At 52.9% G+C, this 21,902-nt stretch overlaps 1 protein-coding gene across 1 annotated transcript in view; it reads right to left on the bottom strand.

Annotated features, from left to right (window-relative positions):
• The window catches only part of LOC119451027 (DNA mismatch repair protein Msh6), a 383,914-nt gene that overhangs the window by 71,263 nt on the left and 290,749 nt on the right, over window positions 1-21,902 (bottom strand). The window contains exon 25 of the mRNA XM_037714459.2: window positions 7,050-7,148. Coding sequence (XP_037570387.1) covers window positions 7,050-7,148 — 99 coding nt within the window. The remainder of the gene's footprint in view (window positions 1-7,049; window positions 7,149-21,902) is intronic.

The following is a 21,902-nucleotide window of genomic DNA, read 5'->3' as shown; positions in this document are numbered from 1 at the left end:
AGTCCTCTCGCCACCGACGCCGATAAAGTCGAGCGCGTCACACGGCAAGCGCACCCGACTTTCGCGGCCTACTTCAGGGGATGTAGGTACCGAGACTTAGACGAGCTCGCCACCGAAGCAAAGCGCATCCAAGGGGACATCCTCGCGGCGCGAGCATACCGTCCGCCTCCACCCGCCGCGCTGTCACTCGAGCCTCGCTGCGCGTGGAACGGCGGCGGGATCGCTTCACATTCCCCGAGGGTCGACGCGTCGGCATCGTTCGCCGACGAGCAGGTCCAGCGTGGTTGGGAATTATCAGACCGCGCCTTGGACCCGTACGCCTACGCGCTGAAAACAGCACAGCATAACGCGGCACGCAGTGCGCCGCGGCAGGAACTTGCGACTAATGCGAGAACAGAGGAGCGGCACATGCCGACCGCCGAGCGTGGAAGCTACGGCCCGCCGGATTGGAGCGACGGGCGCCCACGCCACCGAGGCTTCGGTGGCCGTTGCTACCAATGCGGCGGACTGGGGCACATCGCCCGTGACTGCGCAAGCACGCCGGGCCAAGGTCGAGCACGTGGTTCGGGAAACGGGCGAGGCCGCCGGTGATCCACCTTGGGTCCCGGGCGGCGATCTCGAAGACAACTGGCGATTTCGATTTACTTGCGCCTTTGGCTTGTCGCGTAGGAGATGTCGCGGACTCGCAGGCGCCGTTCATCGAGCTAACGATAGCCCGAAAGAAGTTTGCCGCATTATTGGATACTGGGGCAAGCGCTTCTTTATTTGGTGACGAGGTGTTGCAGCATCTCCGCGAGAACAATATCCGCTTAAGAGATAGTGACATCACTTTCCGCCTTGCTTCCGGCACAGCACAATCGAGCGGTGCAGCTAGACTAGTTATTCGTTGGGAGAGACGCGTCAGGCGACAACGCCTCGTACATCTTCCCGGTCTGTCAGTGCCTGTTATTTTAGGTCGAGACTTTCTCGCCAAGTCGGGTATTTTGATAGACATCGCCAGCGGAGGTTACCGAGAGAACGGAACGGGTGTTTTGAAGCGTTTCGCAAAAGCGCCCGTGCCTGCGGCGACACGCCAGTCTCCGGGGGCGGCGCGAGCGGGCCACACCCAGCCGCAGCCGAGCGAGCAAACCGTAATCGGTAAAGACGATCAAAGCAACGGAGAGACGGTAGCACAACATTGTGCCGCGACGTTGCAAGGGGCAGCGCACCCACTTTTGTCAGAGGTCAACAGCCTGCCGGAGAGAGAACGGGCACGACTGTCATCGCTGTTGTACGAATACGACGCGATTTTCACGGACCGGCCGGGCCTCACTACGTTAGTCAGGCACAGGATAGACACGGGTGACGCTGCGCCGTGGAAATGTAATCCTCGGCCGATAAGCTTGACTAAACGGAAAGCACTTGACAGCGCCTTAGACGAACTCATCGACACAGGCGTTGTGGAAAGGTCGAACAGCCCATGGGGCTTCCCGGTAGTTCTAGTCCCGAAGAAGGACGATACTTATCGCCTTTGTGTAGACTACCGCAGGCTGAATGAGGTTACGAAGAAGGATGCGTACCCTCTACCCTCCATTTCCTCTTTAGTATCTAACCTAGGCGGGGCGAAGTACTTTACGACGCTCGATGCTAGTCGGGGATATTTTCAGGTCGAAATGGACGAGCGTGACAAAGAGAAAACGGCTTTCACTTGTCACCGCGGGCTCTTTCAGTTCAAAAGAATGTCTTTTGGCTTAGTCGGAGCTCCTGCTACTTATCAGAGGTTGATGGACCGAGTTCTAGGAGATGCGAAGTGGCAACATGCTCTCGCATATCTCGACGATATAGTGGTTTATTCGAAAACATTCGACGAGCACTTGCGCCACTTGAGAGACGTCCTAGACAGGCTGAGGTCCGCGCGTATCACGTTGAACCCGAGTAAAGCTCAGATAGCTGCGAACAGAATAACGCTGTTGGGATTCACGGTGGACAACGGCCGCATTCTGCCGAGTGAGGATAAGCTCGAGGCTATACTGAGCTACCCGTCGCCGAAAGATATCGGCGAACTGAGACGCTTTCTGGGATTGGTGAACTTTTATCGCCAATTCATTCCAGACTGCGCGGCAGTGCAAGCGCCTTTAACGAAGCTCTTAAGGAAAGACGAGCGTTGGACTTGGGGTCCAGAGCAGGAGGCGGCACTGCGCGGCCTCACAAAGGTGCTCGCTGACACGGCAGAGTTGCAGCTGCCCGACTTGAACAGGGAGTTTGTGATTCAAACAGACGCAAGCGACCTGGGTCTAGGTGCAATTTTGCTTCAGGAGCACGGAGGCATTCTCCGACCGGTTGCGTTCGCGAGCCGTTCGTTGACGCCGGCGGAAAGGAACTACTCGGTGACAGAGAAGGAGTGTCTCGCGATAGTTTTCGCTCTGCGAAAGTTTGACTATTATGTCGACGGAGTGGCTTTCACAATTGAGACTGACCACATGGCTCTCACTTGGTTGAGGCGCTTGAGTGAGCCGAGTGGTCGCCTGGCGCGTTGGGCACTGCTGCTGCAGCGTTACGACTTCACCGTGCGCTACCGCAAAGGAAAAAGCAATGCCGCAGCGGACGCACTTTCGCGAGCGCCTGTCCGAGGCGAGGGAGAAACCCTGGCCGTAGCCCGAGTAAGGGACGCGGAACAACCGTCGATCCTGGGCGAGAGCGTGAACCACGTAGATGTTGTCGGTTCCGCAGGAGTTGTCTTCAGCAGAAAGGAGCTGTTCGAGGCTCAGCAGAAGGATCCGTTTTGTCGAAAAGTGCTTGACGGGCTCCGAGAGCCGGGCGGCGCGGCCGCCGCGCACATGGAGGCAGCTGGTATTGCTGTCGGTGCGGAGCGCTCAGGAACAGCTGGTAATGCTGTGAGCGCACTGGATTCCTATCTGCTGAATTCCGACGGCGTCCTGCTGAGGTATATTCCCACCGAGAACGACACAAGTGAGGCGTTTAAGGTGGTGATACCGCGCGCGTTGAGAGGAGCACTGCTACGCTACTTTCATGACTCGTGCATTGCTGGGCACGCGAGCGGCCCCAAGACTTACGTTAAGTTGTGTCGCTTCGCTACCTGGCGAGGCATGAAACGGGACGTGATTCGCTACGCCCGATCGTGTCATGTGTGCCAAAGCGTGAAGCCCCGAGGCGGACGACCGCCCGGCTTCATGCAGCCTATCGACAGCCAGACTCCCTGGCAAATCGCGGCATGTGACATCATGGGACCGTATCCCACAACACCGAGCAGGAACAAATTCTTGCTGGTGGTCACGGATCACTTCAGTAAATGGGTAGAACTTTTCCCCCTACGAAAACTGACGGCACGGGTGATCATGGATAAGTTGATGGAGGTTTTCACCAGGTTTGGTTTTCCGGAGCAGTTAATAACGGACAATGCGTCCTACTTCACTGCAAAGGTGTTCGTTGACTCATGCGCCGCACTGGGCATTAAGCATAAGAAAACGACAACCTACCATGCTCAGTCGAACCCCACTGAACGAGTCAATCGCAACATCAAGCACATGCTTGTCGCGTTCTCTGAAAGGCATAAGGACTGGGATACCTACCTTCCAGAGATCGGGTTTGCATTGCGATCGACAGTAAACCGCTCGACTGGGTATGCGCCTTCTTCTCTCAACCTGGGGAGAGAGCTGCCGAATCCGATGGATAGGGTTCTCGCGGATCGCAGCGGAATGCCAGTCGCGCCGTCAGCACGAGCTGAATACGCGACGCATCTACGTGCCAAGATGACGGAAGCTTTACATAAAGCACGCTGTAATCTTCGCACTGCAAGGGCACAGCAGAAGGCGCAGTACGACCGCTCGCATCGGAACGTCCACTACGAAGTGGGCGATCTGGTGCTTCGACGCCAGCACGTTCTCAGCGATGCTACCAAACAGTTCGCTGCCTCGCTGGCGCCGAAGTGGACCGGGCCGTATCTAGTGAGAGAGAAGGTTTCCTCGCTTGTTTACTGGCTCGAGAACAAGAAAGGAAAGCCGATCGGCGGACCGGTACACGTATGCGACCTGAAACGCTACGTGCCGCGTGATGAGCAGTGGGATGACGATCAGGCCCTCCCTCAACCGCGATCGGTGAGAGAGAGCAGTCAGAACAGAACGGCGAGCCCGCAGCCGCGCTACAATTTGCGTAGCAGGCGAAGGTAATCTGACTACTAGTTGCGTAACCCGACGACTGCGAGGAACATTCGTAAGTCCGGGTGGCGTTGCGTACCGCGTGAGCATACAGCCGCGCCGGGCTGGCACCTTGGTAGTTCCTGCCGGGGAAGCGAACGTCTAGTGACCACGGAGCGCCGAGTATGGACGACGAGTCGTCGAGGCCACGACGGGAATGTGGCGTGAACGCTCGACGCGTGGGTGTGCGGTTTCACCAAAGACTGCTGTGAGGGCCAGTGCGGTGATTATCCTGTGCTGCGACTCGAATTGGTGATGATGCTTGCGAACATTCCCTTCGCAACAGACGTCGATGGTGTCCCCGGATACGGCCAACTATGCTGCTGATCACAGTGCCGTTCCGTGCAGTTTGCTATGCAGTTGCTGATAATAATTTCCAGGAGCAGAGCAAGACGAGATACGGCCGTGCGAATTGCCTGCAGTACGCGCTGGAACAACTGACGCCCTTGCAGTACTGACGGCGCTACGCCGGCCTTGGAGCCGCACGAACCGCTAGCCGGCGGACGACCACCCCCTCCAGCGCAGCCGACACCTAGGGCGCAGCACTGAGAGTCACCTTCGAGCCCCGACAACGATCCCGCCTCGCAAGCCCGAGCAGTGCAGCTGACCAGCCGCCTCCGAGTCGGCATCAAGTGTCCGCCAGCTGAGGGCTACATCACCACAACGCTTCCTCGGTCGCCAACCTCGGCGGGTACTCAGGCAAACGGACGTCCCTAGGTGCCAGCCTCAACGTACGGGGGCCTTCTTAAGGGGGGGAGGATGTGGGGGAGCACACGCTGCCACCTTCTCCCGCGGGCGCTCGCCCGTCGCCGGCGCACGGAGCGCCCGCGACAGCAGCCGGGTGGACATCTCGCGCGCGCACACCGCGCGCTGCGGGAGCCGGGCGAACACGGGAGAAATGCACTTTGCCCTCTCCCGGTTCTCGCTCGCCTCTCGCGACGCGCGTGCCGCGCGGGAAGAGGGAAAGTATCCGGCGGGCGAGGAGGACACTCCCCTCGCGGAAAGGCAAAAAGGCATAAAAGAGCGCGACCGAGAGACCCCCGCTCTCTCTGACCTCGCTTGACCTTCTGCCTGGACGGATTTTTACCTGCTGAAAGCCGTGAGTGACCTCGTTCGCGTGACTACCACACGCGACGAGGCAAGCCTATTTTATTAGTTGTTATACAGAGCGGACTTCCCTCTACAAGTGTGTTTTATTGCTGACAGCAATAAACGTTGTTGAGTTGACTCGCTGGTTGCCTTATTCGCCCGAACCCTACGTAGCTGCGATTACACGCGCTACGGGTTGGGGAAGACCCCCACAAGGCACACTAACTAAATTAGCAAGCATGGTGTCATGCGCGCACGAACAAACATGAATGCATCTCACTCGATGACAGTGGAAACTGGCTATCAAAACGCTGGAGTGAGTCAGCACAGCAGCAGCAGCGAGCTAATTGAGCTTCGTGCCAGCGCTCGCATCAACGTGATATTAGCCGCGAAGACACGGGGAGAGCGGGCCATGCCCCCGCGGCAGATGGCCTTCAACATACAGCCGCGCTGGTGGGCGCTCGTGGCGCAGAACGCCCCCCTCTGCCCCACAGAGCCTTCCGGCGCGGCGGGAGCGTGCACCCACAGTAAAGTGCGGCCACGCCACCTCCCTACGCTGCTTCCGGAGCATTGTGCGTGACTGGAAGACTGTGCGCTTCCTTCACGCTTCCTGCCCTTGAGTGTGCGAGCCGCGATTGCTGTCTCACCGCCGAATCCTTGCACTCGCACATACAGCGTATGGCACGCAGCGACGGTTGTATCGCCTGTGGACGTTATACGGAACCTCACGCCGACGATGACGGCAGAAATGCGCCTGGAGTGTTCATATAATTGATACCGCAATAAAAGTACGAAAATGGCATTATACAAAGGCTGAATGCAATAACAAGAACGCTCTTTAGTAGCAGTGTGCAAATATTGAATAGTGGATTACGAATCCAATATTGAATCAAATCCAGAAAAACAACTTGAATATTGAATCGAATATCAAATATCAGAAATTGATCACAAAGTATAACGCTCATGGATTTGGAGCAAGAAAACGTACAGAATATTAGAAAAAACGATTATTCGAAACATCCAATACTAGATATTCGATTCGTGAATCGAATTATTCAAACATTCACCATTCGATTTAAAATAGAATATTTGAATATTCGTACGCCCCAACTCTTTAGTTGCTACAAAACTTGTCACTGTGCAAGGAAAACCGATTTTGCAGAGTTAAAAAAAAATTAAATTATGGGTTACGTGCCAAAACTACGATCTGATTATGAGGCACGCCGTAGTGGGGGACTCGGGAAATTTAGACCACCTGGGGTTCTTTAACGTGCACCTAAATCTAAGTGCACGGGTGTTTCCGCATTTCGCCCCAATCGAAATGCGGCCGCCTGTGGCCGGGATTCGATCCCGCGAAATCGTGCTCAGTAGCCCAACACCATAGCCACTGAGCAACCAGGGCAGGTATTTTGCAGAGTCAGAATGACATATGATATAACCATGGTACTTCAAACCTCGTTATAACAAAGTCGCATAGGACATGAAAATACCTTCGTTACATCCTATATTCATTACGAGTATGCATTGGCGATGTATGCTTATATGAGATTGCCCTATGAATAACCGACCTCACATTGAGGGACGTACAATTCACAAGGGCAATGTTGTGAGTCATTACTTGCAACATACTGAGTGCGGTTGCATGAAAAAAAAAACATTCATTCTACTTGAGCACAAATTAAGTTTTCAAGTTCAAAAAGCAAAAGTTGGTGAGAAACGGTGTCAAAGGCTTCTTGATGAAACACTGTGTGTGGCGCCAGAGGATACCTTGCCTCCTCCCAAGGACAAATCATTGGGGATGAGGGCGGCCGCGCCCAGGTGCTCGAGCAGGCAAGGATGGCGTCCCGCCTTGACCAGCAGGAACGGCTGCACACATCAAAATGTGAAACCCGTCATGCTATGCAATCCCCCCAAAAATACAGCTAGAGAGCTATAACAAAAACATGTCTGTGGCAACAAGTTTTGCCTTCATATAATTTGCACAATGTGGTGCACCTGATAAGTGGCCTAAAAAAGGATTTTTTAAAAATAAAAGCACTGCAAATGTAAAACACCGAAATTATACCTGAACTTGGTTGCCAACTTTCTCGACCTCTTCCTCCATTCTGTGTCCACACTCTACAAGTACAGATCCTTGCGCACTTTAGCCACCCACTTATTTTCATCCATGTTCCTAAGTATTTCTTCAAAACTACAATTTTGCTCAGCACTTCTCTGACTTCTGACTTACCGTGGGCTCCCAAAGCCAACCAACCTACCAATCTTTGGTTAACTTCCAACCCCGACAATATATCCGATTTTATGCATAGTACGACATTTGCGCATGTTAGCGCTCGCACCATTACTCCTTTCCAGATTCCACGCAGCACCTCATACTTATTGTGGCCGTAGAATGCTCTATGTTTCATTATAGCTGCATTCCACTTACCCTTTATTTTCATATTATATCTTGGTGGGTGCTTGAGTAAGTCTTTCCTTCGTTTATGTGTACGCCAAGGTACTTATATTGCTTGACTGTGGGTATTACTTGCTGTTGAATTGACACCCCGTACTTACTCGTCTCTTCATTAAAGATCATAATTCCCGATTTCTCTGTGCTAAACTTAAGGGCTAGATTTGTCGCTGCGTTGCCACAGATATTCGCACGTATCTGTAAATCTTTTTTATTGTCTGCTAGTAGCACAATGCCGTCTGCGTACATCAGTCCAGGGACCTCTTCTGTTACACCATTTGTCCATTACGTATGTAGGATAAATCAAAACCTAATTCGCTGTTTTCCAGTGGTCTTTGTATGCAGTGACAAAGTGCACTACCGCATCACCTGGGGTGGCCTGTCAGTGGTGCTCAGTGCTCCTTTCGCGCTGAAAACAAAGTGAAACGCTTGCTTGGACAGCATTGACCACAAGGGGGTTTGCATCGCACGCGACATGTGGCACTGTACAGGTCTCTACACTGAATTTTAGAAAAATAAAATAGATATTGGACTCGCAAATAAATTTATTAGAACGTTTATTATTAGATTTGATTCGGTGATGTACGAGCCTTTATATCAACATGCTACATCACAACTGCAATTGTCAATGGTAAAACATTAGACTACAGTGCAGTCCACTTATAACGATACCACATATAACGATATATCGGTTATAACCATGAGTCGACCTAGGAGTATTAACTTAGGCATTAGGGCTATGAGAAAAAAAAACAACGATATATTATTCACCACACATCGGATATACCGATTCACATTTTGCTTCAAGGCAGCGTTTTTCATGCAGAATAATCGTGAAATTGGCGTTCCTAAGTTTCCCTTAATCAAGACGGGGCGAAAGTTTGCCTATGCAAGTTCGTATCTACCGCCATTACCGCGCAGCGCATCCCGCCCGCGTGCCGATTGCGAACGAAAGCCACGGAGAGCATCGCAATTTGGCGCCAGCTGCTTCGCGTCTGTGTCGCCGGTGGTCGTGCGAGTGACCGGAAAAAAGGAAGGGGGGAGGGTGGGTAATAAAGCGCCTGCACGGCGTACGCTGCCGTTACCATCTCCCTCTCTCCGCGCCCCTGAGACAAAGCGCAAAGCTGTGTCTCTGAAAATGAAGCTGCAAATTTTGCAAGACTCAAAGAAGTACGAGCTCGCGCCACGATCATGAAGGCAGTGGCCTTGCCGATCAACGGAAAAATTGGGCTTTGTGCGCCAGGACAAAACCCTCGTAGGGGGAACTAACACGGTGGAAGCCGCTGACCTTACTCAACTCTGGGAGCACGCCGCTACTGACAATAGGTAGTGCTTTGATGGAGGAGTTTCTGAGTGCAGACATTGCTGCCTCGTACTGTGAAGAGATCTGCGCTGGGGCGATCGTTGTCCCGACAGACGGCGGCTTTGTGCGACAGAGGCGTCGACAGCAGCGGCAGTGACGACGAGATTGACAATGGCCCGTCATTGACACCGACCTCGATGTTCAACCACAGTGCAATGTCATCGATCGAGTCGCTCATTGATTTCATGCACGCTAAATTATAGCTGCCAGTGTTCGCGCAGCAGCTGTACCCGTTGCACACGGCGGTTGTGAATCTGAAACTTCTGCAAAAGCAAGCGCAGATTTCTATTTCAGCACTCCTAACAATTGAGACGCTATTTAGAAGCATAAATAGACATTTTATTTTTCACAGCCTACTTTCTACAACGTCGAATTTTGAGTTTTTTTTTAAATGGCAGTGCAAATATAGCGATGATCGGTTATGACGATGGGATTTTTCGTTCTTCTTGACATCGTTATAAGTGGACTGCACTGTAGAATGTCATTACTCTAAAAGATTGTGTATTTGGCTCATGTTAACTTGGAAAATTTAGTGAGTTCTACCAGCTGTTTTGTTCTCGCATCTCAGAGGCCTGTGCCACTTGACACATTTGCTGTCAAGCACTAAGGTCATAATTGGGGGTGGCACTGCAAAAGTGTCCACCCTCGCTACTGACAGGCTGGCTTTGCCTCACAGCTTAGCGTCCAGTGGCTAAGCGTGCCCTAGAGGCAAAATTTCGCCAGCATCACGAAATTATCAGAAAATTCAGTAGAAAATGAGACACATATCTTTGATTAGATAGAAACAAAATCTAAAAACTGTTTGCTCCAGCAAAGCCAGCAACACATGCAATTTGTTTGGAATATTCGTATCCAACCGCATATTCGAAAATTTTTGAATACAGATATTGCAAATATAATATCGATAATAATCAAAATATTCGAATATTTGCACAGCTCTACTGATGTTTTACAATTTAGACTATGTGCTTAAATCATAGAATAAAAATTGTAAAATGTTCTAAACCATAAAGCACGAGCATAACTATTTCATAAGCTGCTCATCGGGCTTTCCGTATGTTCCAATGGGAGGTAGGCAGTGTGGCATTCTGCAACACATGAACAAGCTACTAATCGAATAGTGCATGCTGAGTGACAGACACTCTACTGTAACCACTTCTAGAAATGGGAGGGTCCGAGAGAGCTAAGATGAATCTATCGTGACAAGTGGATAGAGAATCCAATTGGTTTGAGGAAAATGAAGCGCTTATAACTGCTTATAAAATGGTCACCCAGCTTGGCTTTTGTCAGGTGTGCATGGTTTAACCAAATAAAAGTGCCGTAACATGTGCATAATGTGCAAGCAGGTATAAACTATACACTTCTGAATAGGAATGTACGAATAGCAAATATCAGGTTTGAATAATTAATCTGAATGAATAATTATACTGCTCAAATAATTTACAATTTAATAGTTTGATTAGAAGTTCACTAGAACCACATTATAACGAAACAGGATATAACGAAATAATGAATATAACGAAGTAAATTAAATCCTACTTGAAGTCCCCGTAGTGACGTATCTATTTTAAACCTTGTTTTAGCGAACTGAAAATGTCCTGCCAATGGATATAACGAACTAGATAACCGACCATTGGCGCCGAGTGCATTTTCTGCGGGGTTTGGCATGCTGCGGCAGTTCAAAACTCCTGCGTCCCTGCATCGAATACGTCGTCGAGCAACACTGGCCTTAATGAGAGCAGCATTCTGGGCAAGTTGGTGATCCATTACTCAAACATTATTGCACAACAAAAAAAGACACGGGCGTGAGAGAACACACACCAAGCGCAAATTTCAACTAAATTTATTGTGCCACTAAATCGGTTTATATATGCAATGGTGGTCCAGCCAGTTTAAGAATTGGAGCAATTTTTGGAGCAGGAAAAAAGCTGTTTTGCAGCAATTTAGGCGCAGCCACATTAGCATATTGTAGCAGTTCTTTAGCACAAAATTTTGCAGTTTGGATCAGTTGGAGCAGGAGAAAAGCAAGTACATGACATTTGATGCAGCTTATTACTACAACACAATTATTAAGTACTTCTTTAGAGCAAATGGACACAAGCAAGACAGACTGAAGCAGCCATTTAGCTCGCGTGTGCAGAGCGGAAAACGTTCCAAACAGACTTCATTTGCCTATGTAAATAGCACTTGTAGACTACTGAGAATAGTTTTCTGCAATCAGACATAATACAAAAGCGACTAGAAATGCAGAAAAACAATTTTGTGCAACAACAATGCCTAGCCGCGGGCCCGAGGAGTTGACGCTCGATGTACTTAGTCGCGCGGTCCCAAGTGCCTATGCGCGAATGCCTAGCTGCGGGCCCGCGGATTCGACGCTCGATATGCTTAGTCGCGCAGTCCCAAGTGCCTATGCGCGAAATGATTAGCCCCGGGCCCGAGGATTCGACGCTCGATGTGCTCAGTCGTGCAGTTCCAAGTGCCTATGCGCAAAATGCCTAGCCGCGGGCCCGTGGATTCGACACTCGATATGCTTAGTCGCGCAGTCCCAAGTGCCTATGCGTGAAATGCCTAGCCGCGGGCCCGAGGATTCGACGCTCGATGTGCTCAGTCGTGCAGTCCCAAGTGCCTATGCGCGAAATGCCTAGCCACAGGCCCGCGGAGTCGACGCTCGATCTGCTCAGTCGTACAGTCCCAAGTGCCTATGCGCGAAATGCCTAGCCGTGGGTCCAAGGAGCCGACGCTCGATCTACACAGACGTGCAGTCCCAAGTGCCAATGCGCGAAATGCCTAGCTGCGGGTTTGAGGAGTCTACGCTCGATGTGCTCAGTCGTGCAGTCCCAAGTGCCTATGCGCGGAAAGCCTAGCCGCCGGCGCGAGGAGTCGACACTCGATATGCTTAGTCGCGCAGTCCCAAGTGCCGATGCGCAAAATGCCTAGCCGCGGGCTCGAGGATTTGAAGCTCGATGTGCTCAGTCGCGCAGTCCCAAGCGCCGATGAGCGAAATGCCTAGCCGCGGGCCCGGGGATTCGACGCTCGATATGCTTAGTCGCGCAGTCCCAAGTGCCTATGCGCGAAATGCCTAGCCGCGGGCCCGAGGATTCGACGCTCGATGTGCTCAGTCGTGCAGTCCCAAGTGCCTATGCGCGAAATGCCTAGCCACAGGCCCGCGGAGTCGACGCTCGATCTGCTCAGTCGTACAGTCCCAAGTGCCTATGCGCGAAATGCCTAGCCGTGGGTCCAAGGAGCCGACGCTCGATCTACACAGACGTGCAGTCCCAAGTGCCAATGCGCGAAATGCCTAGCTGCGGGTTTGAGGAGTCTACGCTCGATGTGCTCAGTCGTGCAGTGACAAGTGCCTATGCGCGAAAAGCCTAGCCGCAGGCCCGAGGATTCGACACTCGATGTGCTCAGTTGCGCAGTCCCAAGTGCCGATGCGCAAAATGCCTAGCCGCGGGCTCGAGGATTTGATGCTCGAAGTGCTCAGTCGCGCAGTCCCAAGTGCCTATGTGCGAAATGCCTAGCCGTGGGCCCAAGGAGTCGACGCTCGATCTACTCAGACGTGCAGTCCCAAGTGCCGATGAGCGAAATGCCTAGCTGCGGGTTTGAGGAGTCTACGCTCGATGTCCTCAGTCATGCAGTCCCAAGTGCCGCGAAATGCCTAGCCGCGGGCCCGAGGATTCGACGCTCGATGTGCTCAGTCGTGCAGTCCCAAGTGCCGATGCGCGAAATGCCAAGCTGCGGGCCCGAGGATTCGACGCTCGATGTGCTCAGTCGTGCAGTCCCAAGTGCCTATGCGCGAAATGCCTAGCCGCGGGCCCGCGGAGTCGACGCTTGATCTTCTCAGTCGTACAGTCCCAAGTGCCTATGCGCGAAATGCCTAGCCGTGGGGCCAAGGAGTTGACGCTCGATCTACGCAGACGTGCAGCCCCAAGTGCCGATGCGCGAAATGCCTAGCTGCGGGTTTGAGGAGTCTACGCTCGATGTGCTCAGTCGTGCAGTCCCAAGTGCCTATGCGCGGAAAGCCTAGCCGCCGGCGCGAGGAGTCGACACTCGATATGCTTAGTCGCGCAGTCCCAAGTGCCGATGCGCAAAATGCCTAGCCGCGGGCTCGAGGATTTGAAGCTCGATGTGCTCAGTCGCGCAGTCCCAAGCGCCGATGAGCGAAATGCCTAGCCGCGGGCCCGGGGATTCGACGCTCGATATGCTTAGTCGCGCAGTCCCAAGTGCCTATGCGCGAAATGCCTAGCCGCGGGCCCGAGGATTCGACGCTCGATGTGCTCAGTCGTGCAGTCCCAAGTGCCTATGCGCGAAATGCCTAGCCACAGGCCCGCGGAGTCGACGCTCGATCTGCTCAGTCGTACAGTCCCAAGTGCCTATGCGCGAAATGCCTAGCCGTGGGTCCAAGGAGCCGACGCTCGATCTACACAGACGTGCAGTCCCAAGTGCCGATGCGCGAAATGCCTAGCTGCGGGTTTGAGGAGTCTACGCTCGATGTGCTCAGTCGTGCAGTGACAAGTGCCTATGCGCGAAAAGCCTAGCCGCAGGCCCGAGGATTCGACACTCGATGTGCTCAGTTGCGCAGTCCCAAGTGCCGATGCGCAAAATGCCTAGCTGCGGGCTCGAGGATTTGATGCTCGAAGTGCTCAGTCGCGCAGTCCCAAGTGCCTATGTGCGAAATGCCTAGCCGTGGGCCCAAGGAGTCGACGCTCGATCTACTCAGACGTGCAATCCCAAGTGCCGATGCGCGAAATGCCTAGCTGCGGGTTTGAGGAGTCTACGCTCGATGTGCTCAGTCGTGCAGTCCCAAGTGCCGCGAAATGCCTAGCCGCGGGCCCGAGGATTCGACGCTCGATGTGCTCAGTCGTGCAGTCCCAAGTGCCGATGCGCGAAATGCCAAGCTGCGGGCCCGAGGATTCGACGCTCGATGTGCTCAGTCGTGCAGTCCCAAGTGCCTATGCGGGAAATGCCTAGCCGCGGGCCCGCGGAGTCGACGCTCGATCTGCTCAGTCGTACAGTCCCAAGTGCCTATGCGCGAAATGCCTAGCCGTGGACCCAAGGAGTCGACGCTCGATCTACGCAGACGTGCAGCCCCAAGTGCCGATGCGCGAAATGCCTAGCTGCGGGTTTGAGGAGTCTACGCTCGATGTGCTCAGTCGTGCAGTCCCAAGTGCCTATGCGCGGAATGCCTAGCCGCCGGCGCGAGGAGTCGACACTCGATATGCTTAGTCGCGCAGTCCCAAGTGCCGATGCGCAAAATGCCTAGCCGCGGGCTCGAGGATTTGATGCTCGATGTGCTCAGTCGCGCAGTCCCAAGCGCCGATGCGCGAAATGCCTAGCCGCGGGCCCGAGGATTCGACGCTCGATCTGCTCAGTCGTACAGTCCCAAGTGCCTATGCGCGAAATGCCTAGCCACGGGCCCGAGGAGTCGACGCTTGATCTGCTTAGTCGTACAGTCCCAAGTGCCTATGCACGAAATGCCTAGCCGTGGGCCCGAGGAGTCGACGCTCGATCTGCTCAGTCGTACAGTCCCAAGTGCCTATGCGCGAAATGCCTAGCCGTGGGTCCAAGGAGCCGACGCTCGATCTACACAGACGTGCAGTCCCAAGTGCCGATGCGCGAAATGCCTAGCTGCGGGTTTGAGGAGTCTACGCTCGATGTGCTCAGTCGTGCAGTGACAAGTGCCTATGCGCGAAAAGCCTAGCCGCAGGCCCGAGGATTCGACACTGGATGTGCTCAGTTGCGCAGTCCCAAGTGCCGATGCGCAAAATGCCTAGCCGCGGGCTCGAGGATTTGATGCTCGAAGTGCTCAGTCGCGCAGTCCCAAGTGCCTATGTGCGAAATGCCTAGCCGTGGGCCCAAGGAGTCGACGCTCGATCTACTCAGACGTGCGATCCCAAGTGCCGATGCGCGAAATGCCTAGCTGCGGGTTTGAGGAGTCTACGCTCGATGTGCTCAGTCATGCAGTCCCAAGTGCCGATGCGCGAAATGCCTAGCCGCGGGCCCGAGGATTCGACGCTCGATGTGCTCAGTCGTGCAGTCCCAAGTGCCTATGCGGGAAATGCCTAGCCGCGGGCCCGCGGAGTCGACGCTCGATCTGCTCAGTCGTACAGTCCCAAGTGCCTATGCGCGAAATGCCTAGCCGTGGACTCAAGGAGTCGACGCTCGATCTACGCAGACGTGCAGCCCCAAGTGCCGATGCGCGAAATGCCTAGCTGCGGGTTTGAGGAGTCTACGCTCGATGTGCTCAGTCGCGCAGTCCCAAGCGCTGATGCGCGAAATGCCTAGCCGCGGGCCCGAGGAGTCGACGCTCGATGTGCTCAGTCGCGCAGTCCGAAGTGCCTATGCGCGAAATGCCTAGCTGCGGGCCCGAGGATTCGACGCTCGATCTGCTCAGTCGTACAGTCCCAAGTGCCTATGCGCGAAATGCCTAGCCACGGGCCCGAGGAGTCGACGCTTGATCTGCTTAGTCGTACAGTCCCAAGTGCCTATGCACGAAATGCCTAGCCGTGGGCCCGAGGAGTCGACGCTCGATCTACTCAGTCGTGCAGTCCCAAGTGCCGATGCGCGAAATGCCTAGCTGCGGGTTTGAGGAGTCGACGCTCGATGTGCTCAGTCGTGCAGTCCCAAGTGCCGATGCGCGAAATGCCTAGCCACGGATCTGAGGATTCGACGCTCGACGTGCTCAGTCGTGCAGTCCCAAGTGCCGATGCGCGAAATGCCTAGCCGCGGGCCCGAGGATTCGACGCTCGATGTGCTCAGTCGTGCAGTCCCAAGTGCAAGATGCACGAAATGCCTAGCCGCGGGCTCGAGGAGTCGACGCTCAATCTGCTCAGTCATGCAGTCCCAAGTGCCGATGCGCGAAATGCCTAGCTGCAGGTTTGAGGAGTCGACGCTCGATGTGCTCAGTTGCGCAGTCCCAAGTGCCGATGCGCAAAATGCCTAGCCGCGGGCTCGAGGATTTGATGCTCAATGTGCTCAGTCGCGCAGTCCCAAGCGCCGATGCGCAAAATGCCTAGCCGCAGGCCTGAGGAGTCGACGCTCGATGTGCTTAGTTGCGCAGTCCCAAGTGCCGATGCGCGAAATGCCTAGTCGCGGGCTCGAGGAGTCGACGCTCGATGTGCTTAGTCATGAATTCCGAAACATTGAGTGCTGAAAGGCGTGTCCGATCGAGGATTCCGCGAGCGAAGCTTGGTTTTGAAGTCCGCGTGATGCAACGAATGCTTCAGCCGCGGGTCTGTCCACAAACGGAGGGATTGGCCATGCTACTGCGATGTCCGCATAGTGCCCAAGGCAAAGGTGGAGCTTTGGCGGACTTGGCGCAAGTTGCACTTCGGTGGGCGCAGCAAGGCGCAGACAAGTAGAATTGTAGCAAAATGGCAGAAATGGTGCAGTTGGACCACCATTGTATATGTGAAGCAGTATATATAGACTGCGCATATGCTTACTTGAAGAAAACAGGATTGCAGATTCGTGTAACATAGTTATGAGTTATGTGATGCCGCCTCCAAGAAACTTAGTTCTTTTTCTGTGAGAGCCAGTGAAGGGAAACTAGCACGCTGATCACCCAATTTTGCAATCATCTGCGCTTCAGTTATTTTACAGATGAGCTGTGTCCTGCCACGGGACACAATCGTGCAATCGTCCTTGATAGGTTTGTAGCCATGATCGCGACAATGAATCGCCAAGAGCCCACCGGTGCCATTTTTTATGTTATTGCAGAGTCCACGGAGCCGATCATTGAGGCAACGCCCAGTTTGCCCGATATATTGCTTCCCACTTGAAAGCGGGAGGTGGTACACCACACGGTGAACTCACTCGATGAACTTTTTGCGGTGATGCTTATTGCACTTATCGGACGGGAAGGCATTTGGATTCGTCAACTTGCAAAGCTTGCCGAGCTTGTCGGGAGCAGAAAAGCCAACTCTTACATTTGCCCTTTGCGCCATCTTTTTCAAGTTATGGGATATCCCGTGCATGTAGGGTACAACACTTACTTTAGGGCGTCTCCACTTGTGCTGTCAAGCATCCACAAGTGAAATTCCTTTCCTGTGTTTTCCCACAGCAGAGCTGTAGGATCGCGTGACGCAGACATCATGGGCCCTGCCTTCTCTCTCTTTTCCCCCTCTCACTTTCTTGCTGTGCGGCGCGCTGCCGCTGACGGTCTCGAGCGCGAGCTGTTGCTTTTTTTTTTTTTTTTTGTGCAGCGAACGATTTTGCTCGCTGTGCTCTCCCGGGAACACCTGACACCTTGTATAAGTTACTGCTACATGAACACCGCGGTAGACGCAAGCGGATCACAGAGCACGATTGCATGCTGGAACAGGGCCGTAAATAGCAGTTTAATTGTCTCTGGGCACAACTGCATGACGTGTGAACAAGCAGACGAAACAGAAGTACATCTCTCTTGCTGCGGTACGAAGAAAAACCAAACCAAGCAGATATTCAATTTGTATGTTGTATTATTTCTCTAAACTTTAATTCGTCTACTGAAGCAACAGATTAAACAAATAACTGATGTATTGAATAATTCTTAAAGTCATGTGTCACTGAGAGTGCCGTCACAGCACGGCAATGTATGCAGTGCACTTGCACTAGACAGTGCAGACCACTTATAACGAAATCAAGAATGAAAAATCCATCGCTATAACTGATCATCGCTATTATCCGGACTGCCGTAAAATAAAGGTGCTGAAAATACCTTTGTAGCTCCGAAGATAAATTTGCCACTTGCGGTAAAAAATATTGACGTTGCAGGAAGTACTGTATTTTCCATTCTATGTGTCGACCCCTCAAAGCGGCAGTTCTTCAAAAAGAAAAATAAGAAGAAAAAAAAAAAACGTATATAAGTCGCACTGGTGAATAAGATGCACCTATTCATTAAGTAAGTGATTTAAAAAAATTACAGTGACGTTTCACTTCCTGAACGCAGGTCACGCCCAAGCGTTTGGGTGCCACTTCTATATACAGTTAAACCTTGATACACCGAACTTCAATATAACAAAATTCTCGGCATAACGACGTATTTACCTTTTAATAACCTCTTATCTATAAAACACCATGTATTTAGAACCTCAATATAACGAAGCATGTTTGTATGCGGTTTCAATATAACAAAATTTCACTGTCCCCGCAAACAAATGCCGAGACAATAAATGGAAACTTCTGTGGACACAGATGGTCAAATGATTGAATTATAAGTGGCTGCTTGCAAGCACTCCACTGAAATCGCGCACCGTGCGACAAGAGCAACCACCAAAGTGAACCCCATCGTGTTCAAGGTGTGGAGATGCGCGACACTCGAGCGCCCCCTGATGTTTTCCCTGCGTGGCTCCCATCTCCTGTAATCAGGCTTCACTGCGTGGCGTTACGGCGGCAGCGTATTACAAGAGATGGCACTAGTGTTGCGCTGCTAACGCCACCTAGCGGCGGGGTTGCTTGGGCGCAAAAGGAAGAATGCGCTTCCTCTTCGCTTGGGGGTCGGCGAGCAGCACGCACGGAGTGTTCGCGTGTGCGCCAGCCCGCCTCGCGGGACCGTCCCGAGAACACGTATACAACTAGGCGATGGTGTCTTAGCATGGAGTTAACATATTCGCTTGCTATCCGGTCGCGGAGAGTCGGACTTCCTTGATTTGTCGCGCGCCCATGTGAATGTTCTATGCATAGCGATTCGGCTAGCGTGCATCAGTGTATGAAAGGTGCAATAAATGCCCTAGTGATTTTTTACACTACTGTATTGTTGTTCCTTTGTCCCAAGAGCACGTGTGAGACCCCAGATCTGGCTGCCCAACGTGGACCACTTGGGGCATTGAACGATAATTTTGGCAGTTTTGCTCGGTTCGAGACAACATTTCTTTGAACAGAAGCGTATTTCTAGCATAGATTTTGATCACTCGCGTCGGCGGCGTTCTTTCTTGAGCGAGGCGACAGTTGCAGTAGCGTGTTTGAACTTTTGCACAGTGCTAAGCCTTTTTGCGAGTGTTTCGAAGAACTTTCATCGGTATGAGAGTCACGTGGTCTGCATCCTGGGAGAGCGAGGCCTAACGCCCGCGAAGCATTGGCAAGCCTGAAGCGAGTGAGTACAGAAACCTCGTGGGTGGTCCGAATTTCTTATGCAAATAGCTTATATCTCTTTGACGTTGTAAGTCTCGGCTCTGGGAGCCAGGTGGCCGCGGGACACGTGTGCTGCTACGGGCTGATTGGTATTGCGGCCTGGCACCGGGCACTCCGACACCGTCTGGGATCATGGGCGCCGTCAACTCGGATGCTGTGTGCACCGAGCAGGGTAGGACCACCTCACAGAGCTGTTTCCTCGCAGCTGCCTGTTCTTGTGCCCATTTTGGGTGTTCTTTTTTTTTGGATGCCGGTTGTTGTCAGGGTAGTGACGCATTAGGCCTAAGGCTTTACGAAGCCGCCTGTCGCATGTGGAGGGACACAACCTGATGGACCGTGGTGTTGAGGTGTCGCACATTGCTTCCCTCATTAGTTCGCATCGCACGAATTGAAATTACTCGTTCGACACAAGAAAGCAAGCTTTGTTCACATGAACTTAGCATCTGAAATGCAGCCCGAAGTTTTGCTAGCTGAATTGAACACTGTAAAACGTGGGCGAAGCGCATGCCGAATTCCTCTCCCTTGCACAACTTTAGTGTTTGTTGTGTGCGTTGAGTGTACGCAGCGTGAGCAGAGTCGCCCCTAGTTTGCTGTCACCTGCGCATCGTCTGCGCTGCTGCCTGGGACTACGATCGAGCTACCCCAGGCGATGGAAATGCCTGTGGCCAGTTTGGCACAGTGACTTCGGCGGCCGCCTGTGTCCGGCTCGCAACCCTCGGCAGCTGGGAAAAGAGCCGGCAGTCACCAATGGCTACTGCGGCTGTCGCCAGCAGGGCGCGTGGGTGCGAGCGACGCTAGCTCGTGCCGACTTCTGCGTCGCTGTTTTTGGAGTCCTGGGCTGGAGTCGTGCCGTCGAATCTGCAGAGCTGGCGCTGTGACCAACGGACGCCAGCGGTGAACCCCAGAGACAATGTCGGCTCGCATGTTATGGAAAGTGTGTCGACACTTCCTCGGCACAGCCACTGCCACAGGTACCAACTTTTGTTCCCGATGCACTCGTTGATAGACTAGGTGACATGTTTCGCCAGGGTATGCATAGTGATTTAAGGTTGGGGGGATGTGGGGATGCGCGACTCTCCAGCGTCCGATGTTTTTTTCCCCACGTGGCTCCCGTCTCCTGTTCTCCGGCTTCACCACGTGGTGCTACGGTGGCAGCGTATTAAGAGAGATGGTGCTAGTGTTGCGCCCAAGCAACGCCTCTTAGCGGCGGGGTTGCTTGGGCGCAAAAGGAAGAACGTGCTTCCTTTTGGCTTGGGGGTCGGCAAGCAGCACGCACGGAGTGTTCGTGCGTGCGCCGGCCCGCTTCGCGGGATTGTCGCGAGAAGGCTTAGGAGCAGGACACCGGTATGAATGAACACGATCGTTCGAACTCGCCACCCTTCGCGTGACCGTACACGTGAACGACTAGGCGATGGTGTCTTAGCATGGGGCGAAAACATTCGCTTGCTATCCGGTCGTGGTGAGTTGGACTTCCTCGATTTGTCGCGCGTCCATGTGAATGTTCTATGCACAGTAATCCGGCTAGCGTGCATCAGTGTATGAAAGGTGCAATAAATGCCCTTGTGATTGTTTACACTGCTGTGTTGTCGTTCTTTTGTCCCAAGAGCACGTGTGAGACCCACAAAGGGCAATAAGATCGTAGGGCAATAAGTCCAAAGGCAATAACATCCTATCGCACCCCACGCACTGCGCGCTTTAGGTGCGAGGGTGAGACAAAATGGTGGCTTCACGAGTCCCGTCTTTCCGTGCAAAGAAAAACAGGGGGAGGGGAGCTTGCTCGTGGTAAGGTGACCAAGTGCACGCGAGGGGGCGCGGAGGGGTAAGTTAAATGGTGCACGTCTCGGCCAGGGCTGTGCATGGCTGTAAGCGCGGCTGAGCGCATATGCAGCCGCGCTCCCTGCTTTAGAGGTAACCTGCCACGTGTGCTATGAGTAGGTCGAGACGGCGTGGGATCATGTAAGCTGTCTTCTCGTGCGTTTAGTATTGAAGATTCCGTAACCTCGAGTTTCGGTGACCCGTTGGAACGAGAGGCCGTCAAAGCATTCGCTCTCCGCAGCCGGCCAGCGCTTTTAATAGTGTCGTCCCAGTGTGGGCGATGATATCAGCTGCAGGGGTGGTGTGCACGCGAAAGCATGGCTGGCTTTGCTTAATTCGTACTGCCGATATGAAGAAATCGTTGACGTGGCATGAAACTATCATTTGCCGTCGACTCCCAAATTCATCAAAATGAATTGTTTTCTCATTCAAATTTGTTAATTTTTTGATTTTGCAATAATTCAAAAAATTATGCGGCCCCTTTTTGTGTAAGAAAAATCGAACGACAGAGTGTACTTATTTGCATAAAAGGTCAAATTTCAATATAACGAAGCAGCTTGCCGATTTTGCCAACTTCGTTATATCGAGGTTTACATGTAATTGCGATAGCGATGATATGGACACTCCAGGCGCATTTCTGCCATTATGGTTGCCGTGATATTCCGTTAAAGTCTAAAGGCGATAACATCGTCCCCGTGTGCCATATGCTGTATGTGCAAGTGAAAGCGTGAAGCGGTGAGCCAAATTGCACACAAAGAAGGAAAGCGGGAAGGCCGTGGGGTGGCCGGGGGGGGGGGGGGGGTGGCTTTAAGTCTGGTAGTAACTGCACAGTTTGCACAGCGGCGCCCGCCGTATCTTGAAAGCGATTTGCAGATTCGAC

The sequence above is a fragment of the Dermacentor silvarum genome, chromosome 4 (genome assembly GCF_013339745.2).
Source record: "Dermacentor silvarum isolate Dsil-2018 chromosome 4, BIME_Dsil_1.4, whole genome shotgun sequence".
Taxonomy (NCBI): Eukaryota; Metazoa; Arthropoda; class Arachnida; order Ixodida; family Ixodidae; genus Dermacentor; species Dermacentor silvarum.
Note: the sequence above shows the minus strand (reverse complement) of the source record. Positions and strands in the feature narration are given on the sequence as shown.